Genomic DNA, 27,184 nt, shown 5'->3' on the forward strand with positions numbered 1-27,184 from the left:
CTATCTATCTATCTATCTATCTATCTATCTATCTATCTATCTATCTATCTAAAGGATCAATGTGTCAATACAATGTAGTTACCTATTGAAGGATGTTCTGCACCCTCTATTTCCAGCTTATTTTTTCTTGCAGGTGCCAGGAAGGAGTTAACGTTACCTATTAAATTGAATCATAATAAAGTTAGCCATTTTAATTCAGTCATAAACCAAAGTTAGGATAAAAAGGTATATAAATACTTACATTTACTTGTGTAGCAGATGGTTTTACCCAAAGTGAGGATAAAAGAGGCAAGCGAGTTGCAGTGTACAAATGTTATGACGTCAAGTCAATATATATTTTTTGTTGTTTTTTTTCTCTCAAAGCATACAGAAAGGAAGACAGTGTGTCACTTACAGGTGGTTTGTCAAGCCCACTCACCTGTGTGAAGCACGCTAAAAATTGAAAAATGTTTTTCCAGCAATACAGAGTGTTGATAAGAAAGTATCTGGTACTTATGGAGAGGAAAGAGTGTGAATCTGTCCTGTGATTCCTGTCCAATCAAATCGCACATAGAAGGTAAATCGCATCATAATGAACTACATCAAGACATGGGCGATTTATAATTGCAGCAAACTGCAATCTGAACCAGTAAAAGTGTCCAAGAAGATGTCCAAAATTTTACACGCATTGACTTAAAGACTGTTTAGATGCATGTCACTGATGAGAAAATGGCAGATGTTTACTGTATGATGACCGAAATGGCCTTAAACATCCAGCAGGCACAAGACGTCAACATGACATCAGATTGATGTTGTACCCCAACATCGTGAGGACGCTGCGTTTTGTTTGGAAATGAAAATCGAGTTGACGTCAGAACTCAACGTCCAACCTTAAATCAACCAAATATCAATGTCTAATGATGTTACAGCTTGACGTTGTGTGGATGTTACCACTATGACGTCTATCAGATGTTGGATTTTGGTTGCCATACCTGCCAAATAAATGTCAGGATTTGGCATCAATATGACGTTGGTTTAAGATGTTGGCTCGACCTTGGATTTTGGTCACTTTCCAACACAACCTAAAATCAACCAAATATCAATGTCATTTTACAAAATTATTGGACGTCAAAATAACGTTGTTTTTAGAAGTTGGCTAGACATTGAATTTTTGTCACCTAACATAACCTAAATCTAACCTAATAATGACGTCTTATGATGTGTGCCTGCTGGGCAATAACTAAATGCACTACAGAATGTTACGTTTACACACATGCACAAATTACATGCAAATGCATCAGCTTTTTACAGCGTAATACTCACTACTCTTGAATACTTTTGAAAGGTTATTTTACTCATACTTTGAGTAATATTTACAACAGATATTTTTTTTTCAGTACTTTTTCCACCACTGCAGAATAATCACAGGACTTCATTCTTCCTAAATTGATTTAATGACTGTGTAAGACTTTGATACATGGGCTGATAATGCATACTTCAGTTTCAATGTTAAACAGAAAACTAAAAAATAAATATTTTTTATATTTGATAGCTACAATTTTCTCATAATAGCGAATTTATATTTGTGTTTCATGTACACAAACAGTTTCTTGTAAGCTAAAAAATAATTAAGCAGCATAATGAACTAAAGCTAAATTTAAGCCTCAGCTTCAAACATCTTCTTCCTGCCGTCCATGCCAGCCTTGTCTTCAACATTTTTACGCCAGTCACCAACATCACGTAGTTCTTTATCCTATGAAGAGTACATACATGTAACATTTAATTATTGAGCAAATATATTAAAGGGGGGCCAAATATGCAAAAATCACTTTTATAAGGGGTTTAAACAATTGTGTGGCAACAGTCAGTGAGTATAACCAACTTTTAATGGTAAAAATGTATTAATTTTATTTCTTAAAAACACAGTTCATAAAACAGTCATGCAGAAACACTTTGATTGAAATTCTCTATGTTGTACATGTCACCGGAGGAGGGAAAGTTCTTGCCCATTAGTTAGGATCTCCCTCATTGACATAGGATGTTAATATCTTGTTTCTGAATTTGCCACTATGCTGACACACAGGCATTTGTAGCTCTGCCATCTTTTGAAAAGAGGGCTGGGAGTACAATCTCACTTGAATTTAAAGTGGCAGTCACCAAAACAGCACAATTAGAATCAAAGCAAAAGAGGGACAGTTTTAATGGGTTATAAAACATTATTTGTGGAGTATTTTGAGCTGAAATGTCACATACACACTCTAGGGACATCAGAGACTTATTTTAGACCTTGTAAAAAGACATAATAAGTCACCTTTGAGGAATTATGATGAGCATCTTTCACTCTTTTTGACAAAGAAATTCATAAATCATGAGGAATTTGTGGAAAATGCAGTTTAAATGCTCACCTCCTCTTTGACCTCCTTCTTGACTTGTTTCAGGTTTGCTCTCAGGTCCAGAGAGACCTTGTGTTTGGAGCCCAGCAGAGCCTGAAGCATCTGATCGGCGGACATGCGCACTTTCCTCAGCGTTGGCTTCTTGAACTTGCCCTTCAGGTCAATAACTTTGATATTCAGGTCTTCTATCTGCAGTCAGTCAGTAAAGTCGGTTAGTACAGAAATTACAAGATCAAATACAAATTGGATTGGAATAAAAATTAGATGTCTTACCTCCTTTGCACTTTTGTTGACTTTCATTTCCAGATCATATCTTTCCTCATCAATGACATCAATTTTTCGATGAAGATCTCTGCACAGTTCCTATAAACAATAGAGATGATAAGTATTATTTATCTATTTTTATTGCATGGCTTTCTTGAACACATTATTCTGATTGGTCTAATAAGTGGGATAATGTACATCTAGCCGGTTGTTTTTTTCAGTCTAATGCAAAAGTTCCTGATATATTTATCATGCTTTATTCTGTCTGAACAACTGCATCCATGTGGGCATTTTGATATAAAAACAACATTAAAAAATATGTTAAAAATGCTAATTGTTTGATCACATTGACATCGAATATTGCCATCAAAAAACAGTCATGTAATCCAGGGGTTCTCAAACTTTTCAGCCTGCGACCCCTAAAATAACAACTCCAGTGACTCAGGACCCCCACTATGCTCGGAGGTGGTTATAAACATACAAATATTGCACACAATGGTGCACACTCACCAGTAGGAACTATATAAACATGAGCTTATTGACAACCCAAAAAAGTGCAACAGTCTAACGACCATATCATTTTTTATAGTCATTATTAATTTGTGGAATTTAACATTAAACTCACTTAATGAGAATGGTGGGCACAATGTTTACAGCACAAGACTTTTCTTAGTTTAATTTTGGTGACCGCCACTTGGAGATCATCATCCATGTTCAGTCGTGGGCTTTATTTTTAATGTAGGTGAGTGATGTAAAGGTGTCAAAGTTTAACACTGTGCCTTAAAATCAATATTCTGCAACTAACGCTTTTGCTGTGACGTTAATCTAGTGTAATAACCCAGGGGGCGCAATCCAATGAGAATCATCAAGTGACCCCTCTCATGTTTCGCGATGTCAAGATGAATGCTGTGCTAGATGTACTTTATCCCTTACACCAGGGGTCACCAATCTTGGTCCTGGAGGTCTAGAATTGAGCTCCAACTTACCTCAACACATTTTCCTGGAAGTTTCAAGTATACCTAGTAACACCTTAATTAGTTTGATTAGAGTGGGAGCTAAATTCTGCAGGACACCAGCCCTCCAGGAGCAAATTTGGTGACCCACACCTTACACAATACATTACCTATATAGAGAGTCATACACTTATTTATTTATTATTATGTTTTTTTTCTGATGTGATTGTATTGTCTGGTACCTGTAATGCTTGCATGGATCCAGGTAGGGAAAGAGGCTGACAGGTTTCTGCCATGTATCTCTGCCTCTCCACCTCTATGTCATTTACCTCCTGCTCCAGTAAACCCTTAGCGATGGAAAGCATCAAGCTCTGGAACATAAAGATGATGGGGATTGTTGTGACTAATTACAGTTTTTCTGTCACATTGGTATATTTTTTCAAATCATCATTAATATTTGCAAAGAGGTTTGTGCATTTCTCAAACAAAACTACATAATGGATTAATTTACACTAAAACTCTAGCTCATCTTTCAGAAGTGAGTTGAAATAAAAAATTCCTTTGTCATTGATCAATTAACAGACAGTCAAAATGCTTTGTCATGTTGTCAAAATAACATGACGCATCATTTACTGTATTTAATTGAAGAATAATGCACATTATGTGGGAAATTGGTTGAAAGAACTACATATGATTTACTGCTATTTGCATAGTGGTCTGACAAATAACTACAATGTTACTTTGATATAAACAAACAGAAATACACTATGGGCACAAAGCAAAAAAGGAATTACTGTAGAAATACAAATACAGGAAATACTACTAAGGAATTGACCCTTCAGTAAGCCCCGCCCTCCTTAGTTACTGTTGCTACGCCTGTCAAGCTTTCGTGCCTGGCACGGCTTTTACAATGTGTCAGTGTAAGACATTGCCAGGGATATAATGTCATTTTTGGCAAACAGGGGAGATATTCGAGAAAGCCAGACGAAAAAGGACTGCAGTGTGCATTACAGGGGTATATTCAAGACATAATAGGCAACCGATTAGAGAATAATACAAAATTGAAGCTAGCTTAGCCTAGCCGCCACATACGCTAACCATTCAGCAGCTTAGCTTAGGCTCAGCAGGAGAGGTGAAATTTAAAAATGATCTAATAATAACAAATTAAACTGTAATTTCTCTATTTTTTGCCAAAAAGCCTGATATATTAATTGTTGTGCACTGAAATAAAGTGTTACTGACCGACGAGGAAACACGCATGGACAGAGCTTTTACGGAGTTCATTCATAGAAAGAACAGCCAGGAATTGATGGATTTGTGCCGAATATTAGCATCATTGACCCATACCAATGTACAGTAAGTTACCTATTACTGTCAGTATGTTTGTGTGCTCTTTATAAATGACTGAAAACAGCTGCTGGTAAAGTATATTGATCGCAAGTGCTCAGTTTGTGATCACATCTCTGTTTTGTTCTGTTGATTTGTAATTTAAAATATTCATAGCTTAAAATAGATGGAAATATGAAGTTCAGTAAAGATTCGTATTTTCCAGATCAATAACTCATGTCATTATGACCTATTCACTATTAGTATGACTAACGTTACTATGGCGAAGGCTTAAACGGAGCATTACTCATAATATCGAGCAAAAAAAAAAAGAAAAAGACAGCTGTGAAACATAATCTTCTTTGTATTTTTGTAGGAAACTTAGTTTAGATCTGTTTAGGGTAAGAGGTGTGTGAAATTTTGCCGCCAGTCTATCACTGAATGTGTCAGGAATATCAAAACAAAACCAATTTAACTCCGCTCCTTTAGCGCCCCTCACACAGCTTAATCCATGCTGGCTTTTCTCCTCTTGGGTTTTTGGTTTTGAAAAGGGAAAAAATGCCACGATTGGTGGATGGCGGTTTTTGGGTGTGGCTTAGCGAAGGGTCAATTGCAAGCCCAATTTCATAAGGCAATGTAACAATTTTACATATTGTCAGTAAAGTGGCTAATTTGTATGAATACATACAATTTTAAACTGCAAGTTTAATTGTCACAAGTGTTTCCTAACACACCAGAATGTTATATTCCATGTCTGTCTCACCAAAAACATCTTATCTATGTTTCAAAAGCAATTAGCAATTGGCCAATGCCACCAAAATAGAAAGTGTTTTTGTCATTGCGTGATTTCATATTATGAATCTTATAGTTGGGTCAAGATTTACTCGGAAAAGTTAATAATACACATTACAGAATATATTTTTTAGAAATTCATAACGTATACCAAAAATATTCATTCATTCATTCATTCATTTTCTTTTTGGCTTAATCCCTTTATTAATCCGGGGTCGCCACAGCGGAATAAACCACCAACTTATCCAGCATATGTTTTACGCAGCAGATGCCTTTCCAGCTGCAACCTATCTCTGGGAAACAACCACACACACTCATTCACACTCATACACTACAGACAATTTAGCCTTCCCAATTCATCTAAACCGCATGTCCTTGGACTGTGGGGGAAACCGGAGCACCCGGAGGAAACCCACACGAACGCAGGGAGAACACCTACTGTGCCACCGTGTTGCCATTATATCAAAAATATGTCCATTAGAAATTTTCATTTTAAATATATATTTTTTAAAATATATTTATTATCTGTTTTTTGTCCTGTCTCTGTTATCCTGCTGCACTGTAGAAGCTCTGTCACGAAAACAAATTCCTCGTATGTGTGAACATACCTGGCAATAAAGCTCTTTCTGATTCTGATGAAAAATAATTTGCCATTTGTTGACTACATTTAGTATGTACATACTATTGACAGTCACAGATCATTTTGCAAGTGGTAGCTTCAGGGGCGTAGCAACCTCACTTTTAGAGACAGACCATTTAGAAACAATTATATGAACGTATGATCTCATACAGCCCCCCCTTGTAAAATGTCCGCTACGCCCCTGGATGGCTTACATCAGAGGTTCTCATGTCTGTTCCTGTAGATCCACCTTCCTGAAGAGTTTAGTTCCAACCCTAATCAAACACAACTAAACCAACTAAGCAGACAGGTGTGTTTGATCAAGGATGCAGCTGAACTCTGCAGGAAGGCAGATCTCCAGGAACAGGGTTGGGCACCCCTGGCTTACACGAGAGTATATTTGTTTTGAAGAGATTGATGCTTTCACTAAGAACCAGCTAATCCATCTTGATCAGCAAGCCACATACTTTTAGTTATTCTTCAAAATTGATGTAACTTATATTTATTCAATTGCAACTATGTGTCAAACCAAGCGGCAACCTCCCGCTCTCCCTCGTGAAGTCAACACGGAAGTAGCTGAAACTGCAATTCATCGACTCGCCTTTGGGGGCTGGCTACATAAACTCCAGATGTTCACTGACTGCAACGCTAAATTGGCCATTTTTACAGCTGATAAAAAACATGTTTACAGCCTGGTACAAAAGATGGTTTTAGTGTATATAGTGAACATTACCTTTCATGACAACTGTGTGGGGTTGAATTTTTCTATAACTCATTATAATGCGTTTCGTCTTTATTCGGTTATAGTAAGTCTGCACAATTAAGGGCGTGGCCACTTGAGTGACAGCTAGGTCTTGCTGAACTCGGCATACAGTAGACATCGTATTTTTGTTTTGTTTTATGTGACTTTACACAGTATCCCTTTTGGGATTATTTCAATTATCAAATATTATGGCACGCTGTGTGCACTTAATTGTGCTCACAAACCATTTAAGTTGCCTCCATTTCCCAGGTGAGTGAAATTATATCCTTATATACCATCTCTATAAATGTATTTGTTTTTTTATTTAAGATCATTTATCATTTATAATTTTCTTTAGAGCTGTAATGCACTCCAGAATCTGACAGATTGATTAGCTGTAGACTATTGAACAGTCATCTGAAACTTGTCATACAGTGTTATGCCTGGATTTCGTAATTAGCCTTGCATTTACTAACACAGACTGTATTTTAAGTGTTTTGAAGTAATTTCATCCTGTAGAAAACCATCATACGAACAATGTTTAGTGGCTCAATGTATTACAACAGTTTTTTTTAAAGACTAAACACTTTATTGATATAGTGTACAACCAAGCACATGTGGTCAGAACACAAATGAGTCGCAGGTAATGAAGTATTAAGCGTTTCTATCAAAGAAATTTGCTGTCTAAGCAAAATGCTAGCAGGCGTCTGTAGCTCCCCTTACGCTCTCCTCTTTGCCCTTGTTTGGTATCCTGCGGTTGGTGCGATGACGCGCAAACAAAATGACGATGATTAGCCACGCCTACTTGTAGCTTCATTTGCGTTCTTCAGAAACCAATAAGTGACGTCATGGATACTACGTCCATATCTTTTACAGTCTATGGTCAAAACACATTTTAAGCAATTTGCTTAATCACAATGAAAGAGAATTGCGCTGTGTGTGTATTGGGCATTGAATTACTTTTATATAGCATGCACATTAGAGATAATTTAATAAGAGAGGCTATGGGTTTCAAACTGCACTAAGTGTAATATCACACTGGCACTTTTGCAAAACAAAAAAAATATGTTGCTCTGCGTACCTTTTAATGCACGTTTCTGATGACAAATCCACTTTATGGCACTGTTTACATTACTTTGTGTCCCAATATACTCCAAACAAAATTAAAAAAAATAAGCTGAAATGTCATTTTATAAAAAAATCCAGACAAAGCAAAGTTCGTTTTGAGTTTGTTCAGCAGTTCAAAACAGCTTATCAAAGCTAACTTTTGGGGGAGTTAGTTTTGGCTCCTAAACACCTTTAGGCCCAATCCCAATTCTACCCCTTAGCCCTTCCATTTAACCCTACCCCTTGTTTTGCACGTTCCCGTGAAGGGGTAGGGGTGTCCCAATTCTCTTTAACTTGAAGACGTAGGGCTAAGAGGAAGGGATAGAAATACCTTTTCAAACTGAGATTTTTCAGGACCACACTCGAAACCAAGGGGTAAGAAATTTTCCCAGAATACACCAGCGACAACGGCAGGATAGCTGCACCCAGAAGTAAGGAGATCCACAAATTTGTATTTTTTGTCATTATTACAAATTTTCACAACAAACAAGCACATGTTTTAATATATTCATAACCGCGTTCATGTTTTACTGTAATGCTTTAAAAAAAAAACTCTAAAAACGTTAAATTTGGCTATAATCTATAATCCTCAATAATATTTCTTATGATAAGCGTTCTGGAATTTCTGGAATATTTAGCATGCTAGATATTGGATTGATACTGCAAGGTGATGAGTCAGCGAGTGTCTTTGATGTGTCGTTCAGTAGTTCACACAGTAGTAATACTCACAGATTTTACCCCAGTTACAGTCCGATCTGTCGGCAAGCTCGTTAACTTGCTAATCATGTTTAAAATCCTGTAGCGTAAGTTAGGCTTTAGCAGCATGAGTAAGTAGCAGAGCTGTTGCAGATATATCTGCACCTGTACGATTACTAACAGAGATATTTTAAAGACAAAAATTTGTTTTCTATGAGTGAATGCACATCACAGCACCATTCGGTTTCTGTCTGCGGCAAATAGAAAACAATGTAAAGATGTGGTGTGCCATGGTGGCACTTTTGACAACAAAATGATTGCCTGGGTGAACAATTTTCTTAGCACTAGAATCCAACAGGTTAAAATGGGAGATTTTATTACAGAAAGGATATGTATTTCAGTTGGAGCTCCCCAGGGTTGTGCTTTATCTCTGTTATTATTTATTTTATATATAAATTCTATAAGTTCATTTAAATATAGATATATTGTAAAGTATGCAGATGATACCGCTTTGGTGAGCCTTTTAAATGAAGAGGAGGAAGAACACTGCCCTGTTCTTGACTTCTTTTTAAACTGGTGTGAAAATTCAAACCTCCTCCTAAACATTTCTAAAACTAAGGAGAGGGTTTTTAAGAGAACACAAAACAAAACTCATCCCACATTAATTCATGGGGAGCAAATTCAGTTAGTAACAAATTATAAATATTTGGGTGTGATGTTGGACAATACCCTGAAATAGGTATGGACGGATTGTGTAAGGAAAAAGCTTCAACAGAGAATGTACTTCTTTAAGAAATTACTGTCTTTAGTGCTTTTTTGAAAGTATTGCAAAATTTTGTGTCATCTGTTGGTATGGAAATGCTTCTGAGGCCTAGAAGAGGTCACTGGGGAAGGTGGTAACAACAGCCAGTAAGTTGTTGGGAATAAAACTAAAGAGCATCGATAGTATATACAAAGAAAGAGTACTAAATAGGGCTATCATGATTGTCAATGATGATAGACATCCTTTATCAAACACCTTCCAATTGTTACTATCAGGTCGCCGATATTGTGTTCCCAGGTGTGTAAGAAATAGGAAAAATTTTATAATTCAAACCCCAAGAAATGTAGTTTTTAAATTCCTCCTACCTCTAAGTTGATGGCTAGTAGACGATATTTATTTAGAGTAGGGGTTCCATGTTCTTAAATGATTTACATTTGTCATATATATATTTATATGACAAATGTTGTGAAATGTCAGAAGTCTCTGTGAGTGTATGTTGCAAATGAAATTTCCTTACGGGGACAAATAAAGTCAACAAGCAACAAACAAAACTTCTCGTGCGACTGCTAGTTTGCCAGATGTTTACAAAACTGTCAAAGTTGTGTTTAGGACATTTACAGTGTAGAGGTTAGGGAAGATTTTATTGTACATTTGTTGTGTTCCTCTTTCTGTATACTATACAGTCCAGTTAATTACACAACGAACAATAAGTTTCAATTTGAGTCACATAGTACCTTTAGATGATGCTTGCGACTCGATGACATCTTTTTCCTGAGGTGTTATAAAATGTTGAGATCAGTCATTAAAATACATTGTTAAAGCAGATAATCATAGAAATCACAAGACACTGCATATGTATACAAAACTATCCAAAAATATAGTATTATAAATGCAAAACTGATGACGATTAAAAAAGGAAAATCAAAATATGTACTCACTCCGACATCTTGACTGAATTTTGTTTTTGCCCCTGTGAAATAATACACAAGTTATGATTGTGTTAAAGAACTGGTAATATTACAATGTGCAAATGATTGATTTAAAAAAAAAATTTATTAGTGTTTGTAAGCATGTTTTGTAGTTTAATTAAAAATTAGAAAAGTAAACATGAAAAACAAACCTATTCTGATATTAAGCATGCATTGATATAGTGGCAGGGTTTACATTGTCATATTTAATTAACTAATTTATTTTTAATAATACAATATATTCTTGTAATATATAATATTATTATATAATAACATCATTCCAAATGTATAATATAATATAATATAATATAATATAATATAATATAATATAATATAATATAATATAATATAATATAATATAATATAATATAATATAATATAATATAATATAATTCAGTGGGCATTTTATATTTATTCTCAACCACTTTTTCAGAATTAAAAAAATATCCTTATAACATTGTTTCATTGAGAAGGGCTCTGCAATTTTTTTTTGTCAAAAGCATCTGCTAAATGACGAGTAAATAATCTGGCCAATGGTCATTATGTTCAAATAAGGCAGCGATTGACACTTAGGTTCAAAATGAATCATTCACTATTTTGGGGCAGAAGGTTCACCATCTCCTGAGATCTGTTCTAAACCTGTTTCTGGATGACAATCAAAAGCATGACCCTGGCTCTATTCCTTTCCTCCCAATCCTCTGAAACCGATCTAACACAACAACTCAAAGCATGACGGCAACTTTAATGTAATACCAAATGATTTTTTACAAAAATTATCAGTAAAGAACCATCATACATGGGCAGAAAACTCAGAAATTCTTGCAGTGTAACACAATATCATCAAATTCACCTAAACCTGTCTTAATAAAACTTATTATATTATGTTATGTTATATTATATTATATTATATTATATTATATTATATTATATTATATTATGTTATGTTATATTATATTATATTATATTATATTATATTATATTATGTTATATTATATTATATTATAATATAATATTTTATATTATATTATATTATGTTATATTATATTATATTATGTTATATTATGTTATATTATGTTATATTATATTATATTATATTATATTATATTATGTTATATTATATTATATTATATTATATTATATTATATTATATTATGTTATATTATATTATATTATAATATATTATATTATATTATATTATATTATATTATGTTATGTTATATTATATTATATTATATTATATTATATTATATTATATTATAATATTTTATATTATATTATATTATGTTATGTTATATTATATTATAATATTTTATATTATATTATATTATATTATATTATGTTATATTATATTATATTATGTTATATTATATTATATTATAATATTTTATATTATATTATATTATATTATATTATGTTATGTTATGTTATATTATAATATTTTATATTATATTATATTATATTATATTATATTATGTTATATTATGTTATATTATGTTATATTATGTTATATTATATTATATTATATTATATTATATTATATTATATTATATTATATTATATTATATTATATTATGTTATATTATATTATATTATAATATTTTATATTATATTATATTATATTATGTTATGTTATATTATATTATAATATTTTATATTATATTATATTATATTATATTATATTATATTATATTATATTATATTATATTATATTATGTTATATTATATTATATTATATTATATTATTACAAATACACATGGAATAACATTAAATATTACTTGTGCAAAATGAATTTCCCTATTAGGAATAAAGAGTATCTTATTATTAGCTTAAAGATAAATAATAACCAACTCTCTAATCTATTTCTAGATTCATAGTGTAGGCTTATTTTCAAAATGCATATTGCTATGCCAGGTCTAAAGTCTGACAATGTTTGACAATGAGTAGCATTGTGATAATATGAGTAAGTAATGTAGTAAAGACCTTTACATTTGAACAATGCTAATATCCCGGATTTAAGCCATAGCATCATTGTTTAAAGCACCAAAGAGATCCCTGGGCATCATTTTAGACACGCCAGCTGAAGCGTTATTCATTTATTTAAAGATTAGTTCTTGACAGCACGATAAACACAAGCATATCACCTTCTAATCCTAAAAGCCAAAACGGATCGAGTTTCCAAAACTCAAATCAACACATTATCTTTCAGCAACCAAATGTGTTTCCCAAAATAGGTAGAGTGATTTTCAAATAGCGGTTTCAAGTAATGATTCAAAATTTATGTCTCATGACGAATAAAATAATGAAGACTGAAACTGTAAATAAGCGATTAGTTGACGTTACTTTTAAAGTGAGTAAACGCATTGCTTTTAAAATATGATTAGTTGACTTTACTTAAAAGTTACAAAAGGAAAACTCACTTTTTTAAAAAGGAATAGTTCACCCAAATCATAAATGTAGTCACTATTTATTCACCCTCAAGTGGTTCCAAACCTTAGAGTTTTTTTTATTATTATTCTGTTGAGCACAAAAGAAGATATTTTGAAGAAAGCTGAAAACCTGCAACCACTGACTTCAACAGGAAAAACAAGTACTATGGAAGTCAATTCCAACTTACTTCAGAATATTTTTGTTTGTGTTCAACAGAAGAAAGACAGTCAAACAGGTTTCGAACAAGTGGATGATCAGTAAATGATGAGAGAATTTTAGGTAAAGTCAAGTAAGGTGAAATGAAGTGAACTTGTCACTTTTAATACAAAGTGTTTACTCACTTATTTAAGTAAAGTAATATATCTCTTTTTGCAGTGTAATTGATTTACCAACATATATATTCAGGAATAAACAAAGCGTTTGCAAAGCTCAGAAAAATTCCATGAAGCACAGGGGTGTGCGATAGGCTGTTGACAAAAAAACGTCAATTATTTTTTTAGTATTGCTGGGCTTTTTTTCTATAATGATCATTAAACTTTTTTTTGCGTGTTTTAGTGCTGGAATATTGCCTGGTTTATTCCTTTATGGATAAATAAATGAGACTAAACCACCAGTAGGTGGGGGCAAGTCCCCTTATTCATTAAACCACTATTTCAAATGATTTGTTCAAAACAGCTGATTCCTTTAGAAATAAAGCAGGAATGGATTGCTGAATGTTTGATCACTCGATTCAATCAAAACAGATTCATTTATAAACAAAACACTTCAGTGTTGCTCTGCTCGAAAAAATAATTAGGCAATAATGTGTCTAAAATGTAACTTGATTAGTATGTATGAACTCAATATCGTCGCTGTGATCATGCTCGCATGCTATTTTAAAAACGCTATTAATAAACTATGTCATAACCTATACGTTTTAAATAAAATAATAAAAATTCATGATAAATAAATAACACTTAAACCACCTGTAGGTGGTGGCAAGTCCCTGTTTTAGTGAGTGATTCAGTAAACCATTAATTCAAATGATTTGTTCAAAACAGCTGATTCCTTTAGAAATGAAGCAAGAATAGATTTCTGAGTGTTTAATCCACTTGATTCAATCAAAACAGATTCATTTATAAACAAAACACTTCAGTGTTGCTCAGCTTGAAAAATAATTAGGCAATTATATGTCTAAAATGTAACACGATCAGTATGTAGGAACTCAATATCTCCGTTGTGATCATGCTCGCATGCTATTTTTAAAACGCTATTACTAAACTATATCATAACTTATACGTTTTGAATAAAATAATAAAAATTCATGATAATTAAATAACACTAAAACCACCTGTAGGTAGTGGCAAGTCCCTGTTTTAGCGAGTGATTCAGTAAACCATTAATTCAAATGATTTGTTCAAAACAGCTGATTCCTTTAGAAATGAAGCAAGAATAGATTTCTGAGTGTTTAATCCACTTGATTCATTTATAAACAAAACACTTCAGTGTTGCTCAGCTCGAAAAATAATTAGGCAATTATATGTCTAAAATGTATCTCGATCAGTATGTAGGAACTCAATATCTCCGTTGTGATCATGCTCACATGCTATTTTTAAAAAGATATGACTGAACTATATCATAACATGTACATTTAAAATAAAATTATAAAAATGAATAATAAATAAATAACACTAAGCCACCAGTAGGTGGTGACAAGTCCCTGTTATAGCGAGTGATTCAGTAAACCATTAATTCAAATGATTTGTTCAAAACAACTGATTCATTTTAAAATGAAGCAGCAATGGATTGCTGAATTTTTGATCTGCTCGATTCAATCAAAGCAGATTATTTATGAACAAAACACTTCAGTGTTGCTGTGCTCAGAGCAGAAAAACAATTAGGCAATATTGTGCCATGTTACGCAATTAATGTTAACGTACGTAAAGCTGTATGAAATCAGTGTCACTCTTGTGATCACATTACTAATCATAGCTTACACTTTTTTAAAATATAAAAAACCCTCAAGATGATAGTCTCAGCTTGCACATTGTTTAAACAATCATATTATAGCAGAGCATAAGTATTGCAGTCATAATCATGCGGAATAATAAACTCATCTCAAATAGTGTCTACAAAATAGAAAAGAACCTTCAAAAGGTATCACAAATAGAAATATTTTGTTGAATTATTCCCTTCCAAAAAATGGAGAAAACAGCATCTTACCTATAAGCTGAGGCAGACGCAGCCAGAAGAATGGAGGAAGAAAGGGTCTCTGCAGGGAGTGGGCAATGTAAGTATATATTGTATTCCCCTATGACCAAGGAAATCCCATCTCACTTTTTATGGAAGTAGATGCATTCAGAGAACCAATGGGCTCACACACACCTGAAACACAATATCAAATCCCACATCTGAAACCCCGCCATATAAATAACCTCTTCATAGATTGTGCAATTTATTTTTAATCCCACAAACAGAAGCCCAGTCATGAAGCTGGGTAAATGAACTTTGCAATAATAAAACAATACATTTCCTGAGCTTAAGATGAATTAAAAAGAGATGATGCATGCATAATGTATTGCAATGTGATTTAAGAATTTGTCAAACATCAAAACAATTGAATTTTTTTCTCCAGAAATGTTTAAAATATGTATTTTAATAAAATCAATAAAGAATTATTTGATTATTTATTAAAAAGATTTTCTCACTATTTTCTAAAGTACCAGGTTTTACCCATTTGTTACTAAGAAAGAAAACAAATGTAAATAAATGTGAATCATTTAAGATATGATACAATTTAGCAAAAATAAATGTTCATTTTCAGTCCTAAAGTTGGTAGAAAATCTTGATTTTAATATGTTGGCTATAGTTGTACCCTCATTCTTAATGGACGGGTCCTTTATGACCACATTTTTTTCCATCAAAATGCAAAAATCCAAGCTTAAGAGACAAGAAACACTAAACATGCCGACACTTGTCAACATCTATTTGCGTTGCTGCATCAATCAAAACTGGAGACTACTGTATACTTAAAGGGTTAGATCTGCCAAAAGTGAATTCCCAGAGACCTTCGTTTATCTTTGGAATACAAATTAAGATATTTTAGAAGAAATCCTCCATAAACAAAAATGGTTCCAAGAAATTCAAGGTCTCGAAAAGTAACCAAAAATATTGTCAAAATATTTCATGTGAATTCAGTGGCTCAACTGCAATCATATAAAGCTCCAAGAAAAAATATTTAAAAAATGTGTTTGTTTGCTTACATCTTCTCTCCCGCGTCAGGTCAAGGTGCTATAGTCAGTAAGGTCTATTGCCATTAGAGTCAGGAATTCAACCCGCATGTGTCGTACTGTGTGTAATAAATACACACCCTGATCTGACGAGGAAAACTTAAAGAACAATGTTGTTTATTCATTCATTGTCTTTTTGGCTTTCTTTTTGTTCATCAGGGGTCGCCAGAGTGGAATGAACCGCCGACTTATCCACCATATGTTTTACACAGCGGATGGGCTTCCAACTGCAACCCAGTACTGGGAAACACCCATACACACTCATTCACACATACACTACAGCCAATTTAGTTTATTCAAGTCACCTGTACAGCGGGGGGCTCTCCAGTGTTTGCACTGTTTTTGTTAGTCTGTCCTGTTTTATGTTTGTCAAACACGATCAGTTACACCAGGGACGAGCTGCTGAACATTCGGCAGTGCACACCAACTAATCAAGAACTGGATTTTGATTTTTGTGGCGTTTTGCGGAACATTGTAGTCGGCGGAGCAGCCGCATTGTGGAAACGCTACAAGACGCGCAAGCGTGGGAAGCGAGCCGGCGCGCTCGTCAGGCTAAGACAGCGCGGCTTCAGAACGGCGCTGCCCAGCATTCACCTGGCGAATCTCCGCTCTCTTCCTAACAAAATGGACGAACTATTTCTGCTCACATGCAAAAACAAGAACTTTAACAACTCTGCTGTCCTGTGTTTCACGGAAACCTGGCTAAACGAAGCCATTCCGGACAGCGCATTAAACCTACCGGACTTTCAGCTGTACAGAGCAGATCGCGATACGGAGTCAACGGGCAAAACGCGCGGTGGTGGGACATGCTTTTACATCAACAGAAGGTGGTGTACGGATGTAACTGTGTTAAAGAAGATGTGCTGTCCTGATGTGGAAATGCTTTTCATTAACTGTAAGCCGTTTTATTCACCAAGAGAGTTTTCCTCGTTCATTCTCGTCTGTGTTTACATTCCACCGCAAGCACACGTGAGTACTGCACTGCAACAGCTGGCTGATCTGATCACAGAGACAGAACAACAACACCCGGACTCTGCTTTTATCATACTTGGGGACTTTAATCAGGCAAAACTCACACATGAGCTGCCTAAATTCAAACAGCACATTACATGCCCCACCAGAGGCAATAAAATTTTGGACCATTGCTACACCACAATAAAGGATGCATATCGCTCCGTCGCCAGAGCAGCTCTAGGACTCTCCGATCACTGCCTGGTTCATCTTATACCAACTTACAGGCAAAAACTTAAAACTACTAAGCCAGTATTAAGGACTGTCAAGAGATGGACCAACGACACAGAGCAGGTCTTACAAGCCTGTTTTGAATGCACTGACTGGGATGTTTTTGAAGCTGCAGCCACAGATCTGGACGAGCTCACAGAGACTGTAACATCATACATCAGTTTCTGTGAGGAGTTATGCATCCCTACCAGGACCTACTTGTCATTTAACAATGATAAACCATGGTTCACACCAAAACTCAGACAGCTTCGTCAGGCCAAAGAGGATGCTTACAGGAGTGGTGACAGGATCCTGTACAATCGGGCCAGGAACACATTGACAAAGGAGATTGGTGTGGCTAAGAAAAGCTATGCCAAAAAGCTGCAAAACCAGTTTTCAGCTAACGACCCTGCATCAGTGTGGAGAGGCTTAAAAGATTTCCCTAATTACAAGACACCGTCCCCCAGTATCGACAGCAATAAACATATTGCAAACGAGCTGAATATGTTCTACTGTAGGTTTGACACCTATGACCAGACACCTCACACCCACCCGGACCATCTCCCTACACAGCCATCAACACCACATCAACACAGCCCGGACCATCGCCCTACACGGCCATCAATACCACATCAACACAGCCCGGACCATCTCCCTACACAGCCATCAACACCACATCAACACAGCCCGGACCATCGCCCTACACAGCCATCAACACCTCCAGCCATCTTCCTCTCCCCCCCTGCTCTTCAGATCAGTGAGGAAAATGTGCGTCAGATCTTCAGTAAACAGAAGAGAAGGAAAGCACCAGGGCCAGATGGTGTCTCACCAGCCTGTCTGAGAACCTGCGCTGACCAGCTGGCTCCCATTTTCTCCCATATCTTCAATAGATCACTGGAACAGCGCAAAGTTCCATCCTGCTTTAAGCGCTCCACCATCATCCCAATCCCAAAGAAGCCAAAGATCACAGGACTCAATGACTACAGACCTGTGGCCTTAACATCTGTGGCCATGAAGTCATTCGAAAGACTGGTGCTAGCATATCTGAAGGACATCACTGGACCCCTGCTGGACCCCCTGCAGTTCGCCTATAGAGCAAACCGGTCTGTGGATGATGCAGTCAACATGGGACTGCATTATACCCTACAACATCTGGACAAACCAGGGAACTACGCAAGGATTCTGTTTGTGGACTTCAGTTCTGCCTTTAACACCATCGTCCCATCACTGCTTGAGTACAAACTGGCCCAGCTCTCTGTTCCTAGCTCTGTCTGTCAATGGATCACCAGCTTTCTGACAGATAGACAGCAGCTAGTCAGAATGGGCAAAATCACATCCGACAGCCGCACCATCAGCACTGGTGCCCCCCAGGGATGTGTTCTTTCTCCACTGCTCTTCTCCTTGTACACCAACGACTGCACTGCAAAAGACCCCTCCATCAAACTCATTAAGTTTGCAGACGACACTACTGTTATCGGCCTCATCCAGAACAGTGACGAGTCTGCATACAGACAGGAGGTGGAGCGGCTGGCGTTATGGTGCAGATACAACAACCTGGAGCTGAACACGCTCAAAACAGTGGAGATGATAGTGGACTTCAGGAGAAACCCCCCTGCACTCCCCCCACTCACCATCATGAACAGCACTGTGGCTGCAGTAGAGTCATTCAGGTTCCTGGGCACCACCATCTCTCAGGATCTAAAGTGGGACACTCATATAGACTCTATTGTGAAGAAAGCCCAGCAGAGACTGTACTTCCTTCGTCAGCTGAGGAAGTTCAACCTGCCACAGGAGCTGCTCGTACAGTTCTACTCAGCTGTCATCCAATCCATCCTCTGCACTTCAATCACCGTCTGGTTCGGCTCAGCTGCCAAAACTGACCTCCGTAGACTACAGCGAATAGTCCGGACTGCTGAACGAATCACTGGCACTACCCTTCCTACACTTCAAGAGTGAGTAAAAGGGCTCGCAAAATCACTCTGGACGCCTCACACCCAGCACACTACCTGTTCGAACTGTTACCGTCTGGTCGGCGCTTCAGAGCACCAAGCACAAAAACAGCCAGACACAGGAAAAGTTTCTTTCCTCAGGCTGTCTACCTTATGAACAGTTAAATATTCCCCTACTGTGCAATAAATATGTACAATACTTTCTCATACGCACTTGTACACAGCACCTTATATCAATATACAATGCAATACTCTCTACATTCGCACTTGTACACAGCACCTTGTAACCTGTATATTTATAACAATCTGTACATACAACTCAACATCCAGGTTTCTTCACTAACCGCATCTGTTTAATGTTCATCATTTTTTATTATTATTATTTTATTTTTTCAGATTATTTTGTGTTGTCACATGTCACTTTATGTACACTGGAAGCTTCTGTAGCCAAAACAAATTCCTTGTGTGTGTGAAGCACACTTGGCAATAAAACTGATTCTGATTCTGATTCTGATATCTTTGGACTGTGGGGGAAACGGGAGCACCCGGAGAAAACCTACGCGAACACAGGGAAAACATGCAAACTCCACACAGAAATGCCAACTGACCCAGTTAGAACCAACCCTTCTTGCTGTGAGGCAGCAGTGCTAACTACTGAGCCACCGTGTCACCAACGTTGTTTATATATATATATAAATATATATATATATATATATATATATATATATATATATATATATATATATATATATAGATAGATAGATAGATAGATATATAGATGCTGTGACATCATCAGGAAAAGGATCACGCCTCTACTAGTATGCGCTTTGCTTCTGTTGAGTAAATACTGTCAGTCAGTGTAACTGTTAGCCGTATCAGTTTGAGCCTGAATCAGACAGAAAATGAAAAGAACTCAGCTGAACCTCACGCCTGCTCTCTAAAACAAAACCTGAAAGACCTAAAAGTGTCTTTCACATATATTCAGAATAAACATGTGTTAGTCATATGAAACGTTCACATATCTTTTGCGATTTTGTTATTTGATATGTAGAACCAGAATGCAGGGAAAGCGGCGTACAGAAAGACACTGAAGATTGTGGGTGTTTACAGGGGTTTGACTGATAAATATGAATTTGTAGCTAAATTGTTAGCGGTGCCAAACAGCATTTCCCATTGTTTACATCCTTGTTTACATCCTTGCTATAAGATACTAGCAGCTAGCTCTCTGCAACTCTCACATGGTCACCCACTGAAGCTGAGGAGGGCTGTGCCCGCTCAGTACCTGGATGGGAGACCACATGGGAAACCTAGGTTGCTGCCGGAAGTGGTGTTAGTGAGGCCAGCAGGGGGCGCCCAACCTGTGGTCTTTGTGGGTCCTAATGCCCCAGTATAGTGACAGGGACTCTATACTGCTCAGTGAGCGTTGTCTTTTGGATGAGACGTTAAACTGAGGTCCTGACTCTCTGTGGTCATTAAAAATCCCAGGATGTCCCTCAAAAAAAGAGTAGGGGTTTAACCCCGGCATCCTGGCCAAATCTGCCCACTGGCCTCAGTCCATCATGGTGTCCTAACCATCCCCATATCACAATTGGCTTCATCATGTGGTCTGGCGCAAAATGGCTGCCTTCGCATCATCCAGGTGGATGCTGCACACTGGTGGTGGATTCCCCCCATGCGTAAAGAGCTTTGAGTGCCCAGAAAAGCGCTATATAACTGTAAGGAATTATTATTATTATACCGTTAATGATAGAAACTATACATGTAATAGATCAATTTTAACTAATTAAAATACTTACAGGTTGTGGCTATTATATGCTGCTCCTTTGAGGAGTTTTTAGCCAAATCCAGCACTGAACTGAGAGAGTTTCTGAAAGCTGTCCTTTGTCAAATGCTGGAGCTATATCTTTTTTTATATATCTCTGGAACATACAAATACAGAATCAGAACAAGCTCTGTGGAAATAGCAGCATTTGGATGGCATTTTAGTTTCCACTACTATAACATTATAGCACCTCTGGCCAGGCCCTTCGCTGCGCAGGATGTTTGCTCATGGTGAATGTGCATAAACCCGAAGAGTTTATGACTTCATTAACCTGGATGTATTTTTTTGCAGTCCCCAGACTTTGTTCGCTGTAGGCTTTCCCTTTGCATTGAACTGTGAGCATATTACATTCAGAGATGTTGTTTATGTTCACACAGCTACAATTACGTTTGTTTAAAAAATTATTGAATTCAATCGTAGTGGACCACCCCTTTAATTTTATGTACAGATGTCATGTGTTTTACTATAGTAGTCAACATTTGAAGTGGATCTTTATCTTCAACTTTTCATCAAATTTGTCCCAAAAGTATTGAACAACACCAATTCTGGTCTTAGGCAATTAAAAAAAAAACTTTTTTGATTCGCTTAAAATGTTGACTATTGTACTTATTTCAGGAACAGACATCATTTACATTAAGCAATACAAGTGTTATCTCTGGGTTTCCTGTTAAGCAACTGAATGGCTATGGATGCAGCAAGTTTTTTGATCTGGAGGCAATGCAAATGTATGTGCCCATTTCTAAACATGCAGTTAAGCCAAATTAAGTGTACATTTAATAACAGATAAAGCGGAGCAATGATTTCTCTTTCCGTTTCCAACCTGATGATTCAACTGGAAGGGATATCAAGCGCAATTTGATCTCTTTCTTGACCCAGTATTTTTTGTATTGTTGGTGCCAGAGCAGTCTAAAGGGACAGGGAAACACTCTTGCTCATTCAGATGAGCCTGTGAACACATGAAGAGAAGCAGACTTATAAATGATCTATTTATATTTCCAAACGGCTGCTCTGGTGCTGATGGCTACCTCCCCAGGCACTCCAATATAGTGGCGTAATTAGCACAGCTGTCAAACAGACACCAAAATCAGAATCTGAAAATGGCAAATAAGAACCGTAATGATTTTAGGTATATTTTTATTGTTTCTACAATATGGATAAAATAAATAAATGTTTGAATCATGGCAAATAAGTTGTGATTGATTTTTTTCTACTCTGTGTTGATGTATATTTAAGTGAAAGGGGTTCTACAAAAAAAGATGGGTGGTTTTCTATAGTTGCACTGTAAAACAGACTAAATTCAATTACTTAAATTAAATTAAATAATTTACAGATCAAAGTGCATGATAAATAATGTCACTGATTTTAAACTGCAAAAAAGTCATCAAGAATCCAGTTTCATTTCTGTAACCGATCTTCATAGATCTGTAACATTTGCATGATAATTATCCTCTTAAATGAGAATGCTTTTCTAACGTTACACTTTGCAAAGTAAGGTAAGTTTATTTATATAGCACATTTCATGCACAGTGGCATTTCAAAGTGCTTTACATAAAAAGGACTAAAAGAAACAAGTATAAGAGAAATAAAAACAAATAATAAAAATGATTAAAAAAACATAAAAAAACAGATAAAATGTGTTATAAAAGAATGAAAAAGAAGAGAAAAACATAATAGGGTAATCTGTCGGATGTAGCACAGTGCTCATTCAGTAAAGGCACAGCTAAACAGATGTGTTTTCAATCTTGATTTGAATGTGCCTAATGTTGGAGCACATCTGATCATTTCTGGAAGCTGATTCCAGCAGCGAGGGGCGTAGTAGCTGAAAGCCGATTCACCCTGCTTTGACTGAACTCTTGGGATTTCTAATCTATTTGATCCTAAAGATCTGAGTGATCTGTTAGGTTTGTATTCAGTGAGCATATCTGTAATGTATTGAGCTTCTAGGCCATTTAGTGATTTATAGACCAGTAATAATACTTTAAAATCTATTCTGAATGTAACTGGGAGCCAGTGTAAAGATCTGAGGACAGGCGTGATGTGCTCTGATTACCTGGTTCTGGTCAGAATTCTGGATGAGCTGTAACTGTCTGGCTGTTTTTTTGGGAAGGCCAGTAAGGAGGCCATTACAGTAATCCACCCTGTTGCTGATAAAAGCATTAACAAGTTTCTCTAAGTCTTTACTGGAAACAAAGCATCGAATTATTTTTTGAGATGATCGTATGCTGATTTACTGCTTTGATTTGACTATTGAAACTCAGATCTGACTCCAGAGTCACACCAAGATTCTTGACCTTATTTTTTGTTGTTTGACCTTTAGTGCCAAGGTATGCATTCACCTTGATAATCTCATCTCTGTTCCCAAACGCAATCACTTCAGTTTTCTCTTTGTTTAACTGAAGAAAGTTTTGGCACATCCAATTGTTAATTTCATCAATGCATTGGCAGAGGGTGTCAATGGGGCTGAAGTCATTAGGCAATAAGACTAGGTAGATCCGAGTGTCATCAGCATAGCTGTGGTAGGAGATTTGTTTTTTTTCTCATTATTTGGCTCAGTGGGAGCATATAAAGGTTGAAGAGGAGAGGTGCCAGAATTGAGCCTTGTGGGACTCCACATATCATGAGTGTCCATCTTGACCTATGGTCGCCTATACTGACATGGTAACCTCTCCCTTCAAAGTAAGTTCTGAACCATTTGAGGACCGTCCCAGACAGCCCAACCCAGTTTTCCAGCCTATTCAGAAGTATGCTGTGATCGACAATGTCAAATGCGGCACTGAGATCGAGCAGTACCAGCACTGCTCCCTTCAGTCTTCACTCGCACAGGTAGATTCCTTGATCTTTATGCTCTAATGAGAGGAGCAGACCAAAACCTCCAACACTGCATTGGTCTTTACACTTATAAATTTCAACTCATTGGTCTTTACACTCTTCTGTCTTCATTTGCACAGGTAAATTTGCTGGGGCCTCATGTACGAAGACTTGCATTGAATTCATACTAAAACATTAAACAGTAAAAAATTCAGATGTACGAAACACTGCGTACGCGGAAGCCCACGCATATTCTCTTTGTACATCCGAATTAATGCACATGCACCAATTAATGCACCAACGCACATTCTCACGTTCATTTCATCGTTAGTAATCCAAACGTGAGCGTGAAATCTGGCTTAAGCAAAGTTTTTGTGCGTACGCAGCTTTAATACATGAGGTCTTTACACTCTTCGGTTTTCACTCGTACAGGTAGATTTGCTAGTCTTTACACTCTTTGGTCTTCACTCATGAATTCCCTGCCCTTAACACTCTTTGGTCTTCACTCGCACAGGTAAATTCCCACTCTCTTAACATGCTTTGGTCTTCACTCGCACAGGTAGATTCCCTGCTCTTAACACTCTTTGGTCTTCACATGCGCAGATAGACTCCCTGCTCCTAACACTCTTTGCTCTTCTCTCGCACAGGTAGATTCCCTGCTCTTAACACGCTTTGGTCTTCACATACGCAGGTAGACTCCCTGATCCTAACACTCTTTGCTCTTCTCTCGCACAGGTAGATTCTCTAGTCTATACACTCTTCGGTCTTTACTCAAACAGGTAGATTCCCTGGTCTACATTCTTCTGTGTTCACTCACACAGGTAGATTCCTTGGTCTCGAGACTCTTTGGTCTTCACTCAAACAGGTAGATTCCCTGGTCTACATTCTTCCGTGTTCACTCACACAGGTAGATTCCTTGGTCTCTAGACTCTTCGGTCTTCATCACACAGGTAGATTCCCTGGTTATTACACTCTTTGGTCTTCACTCATACAGGTATATTCCCTGGTCTTAAGACTCTTTGTTCTTCACTCATTCAGGTAGATTTCCTAGTCTTTAGACTCTGCGGTCTTCACTCATACAGGTATATTCCCTGGTCTTTAGACTCTTTGGTCTTCACTCATTCAGGTAGATTTCCTAGTCTTTAGACTCTGCGGTCTTCACTCATACAGGTAGATTTCCTAGTCTTTAGACTCTTCGGTCTTCACTCATACAGGTAGATTCCCTGGTCTACATTCTTCAGTGTTCACTCACACAGGTAGATTCCTTGGTCTTTAGACTCTTTGGTCTTCACTCATATAGGTAGATTCCCTGGTCTTTAGACTCTTCGGTCTTCACTCATACAGGTAGATTCCCTGGTCTTTAGACTCTTCGGTCTTCACTCATACAGGTAGATTCCCTGGTCTTTAGACTCTTCGGTCTTCACTCATACAGGTAGATTCCCTGGTCTTTAGACTCTTCGGTTTTCACTCATACAGGTAGATTCCCTGGTCTACATTCTTCAGTGTTCACTCACACAGGTAGATTCCTGGGTCTTTAGACTCTTTGGTCTTAACTCATACAGGTAGATTCACTGGTTTACATTCTTCCGCGTTCACTCACACAGGTAGATTCCTTGGTCTCGAGACTCTTTGGTCTTCACTCATACAGGTAGATTCCCTGGTCTACATTCTTCCGTGTTCACTCACACAGGTAGATTCCTTGGTCTCTAGACTCTTCGGTCTTCATCACACAGGTAGATTCCCTGGTTATTACACTCTTTGGTCTTCACTCATACAGGTATATTCCCTGGTCTTAAGACTCTTTGGTCTTCACTCATTCAGGTAGATTTCCTAGTCTTTAGACTCTGCGGTCTTCACTCATACAGGTATATTCCCTGGTCTTTAGACTCTTTGGTCTTCACTCATTCAGGTAGATTTCCTAGTCTTTAGACTCTGCGGTCTTCACTCATACAGGTATATTCCCTGGTCTTTAGACTCTTTGGTCTTTACTCATTTAGGTAGATTTCCTAGTCTTTAGACTCTTTGGTCTTCACTCATACAGGTAGATTCCCTGGTCTACATTCTTCAGTGTTCACTCACACAGGTAGATTCCTTGGTCTTTAGACTCTTTGGTCTTCACTCATATAGGTAGATTCCCTGGTCTTTAGACTCTTCGGTCTTCACTCATACAGGTAGATTCCCTGGTCTTTAGACTCTTCGGTCTTCACTCATACAGGTAGATTCCCTGGTCTACATTCTTCAGTGTTCACTCACACAGGTAGATTCCTTGGTCTTTAGACTCTTTGGTCTTCACTCATATAGGTAGATTCCCTGGTCTTTAGACTCTTCGGTCTTCACTCATACAGGTAGATTCCCTAGTCTTTAGACTCTTCAGTCTTCACTCATACAGGTAGATTCCCTGGTCTACATTCTTCAGTGTTCACTCACACAGGTAGATTCCTGGGTCTTTAGACTCTTTGGTCTTAACTCATACAGGTAGATTCACTGGTTTACATTCTTCCGCGTTCACTCACACAGGTAGATTCCTTGGTCTTTAGACTCCGGTCTTCACTCATACAGGTAGATTCCCTGGTCTACATTCTTTGGTGTTCACTCACACAGGTAGATTCCCTGGTCTACATTCTTCAGTGTTCACTCACACAGGTAGATTCCTTGGTCTTTAGACTCCGGTCTTCACTCCTACAGGTAGATTCCCTGGTCTACATTCTTTGGTGTTCACTCACACAGGTAGATTCTCTGGTCTTTACACTCTTTGGTCTTCACTCATAAATTTCTACTCACGGGTCTTTACACTTCGTTTACACTTACACAGGTAAACTCGCTAGACTTTACACTCTTCTGTCTTCTCTCACCCCAGTAGACTCGCTGGTCTTTACACTCTTTGGACTTTACTTTTATTTTTTTTTTGTCAGTATTTACACTCCTAAAAACAGCAACTTCACCAGATCACAAAGTGTTTCCTAGAAAAACTGCCCTTAAATCAAATCCTATAAGCCTCATTGTCTAACTAATAAAATGTACAATAAATGGTTTAAAAGTGATATTTACCTCCGGTATTTCTGTTTTTCTTGCATATCAATCTTTT

General features: G+C 36.8%; 1 protein-coding gene across 1 annotated transcript; it reads right to left on the reverse strand.

Annotated features, from left to right (window-relative positions):
* Nucleotides 1-1,605: 1,605 nt before the first annotated feature.
* tnni2a.1 (troponin I type 2a (skeletal, fast), tandem duplicate 1) lies at nucleotides 1,606-15,300 on the reverse strand. The gene is made up of 7 exons (XM_056451488.1): nucleotides 15,233-15,300; nucleotides 10,573-10,604; nucleotides 10,369-10,405; nucleotides 3,832-3,960; nucleotides 2,646-2,735; nucleotides 2,385-2,561; nucleotides 1,606-1,732 (listed from the first exon to the last, which is right to left on the reverse strand). Exons 2-7 carry the CDS (start codon nucleotides 10,578-10,580, stop codon nucleotides 1,637-1,639), a joined length of 537 nt encoding a protein of 178 aa, XP_056307463.1. The 5' UTR covers nucleotides 10,581-10,604; nucleotides 15,233-15,300; the 3' UTR covers nucleotides 1,606-1,636.
* Between the last annotated feature and the right edge of the window lie 11,884 nt (nucleotides 15,301-27,184).

Source organism: Danio aesculapii, chromosome 25 (assembly GCF_903798145.1).
Source record: "Danio aesculapii chromosome 25, fDanAes4.1, whole genome shotgun sequence".
Lineage (NCBI taxonomy): Eukaryota > Metazoa > Chordata > Actinopteri > Cypriniformes > Danionidae > Danio > Danio aesculapii.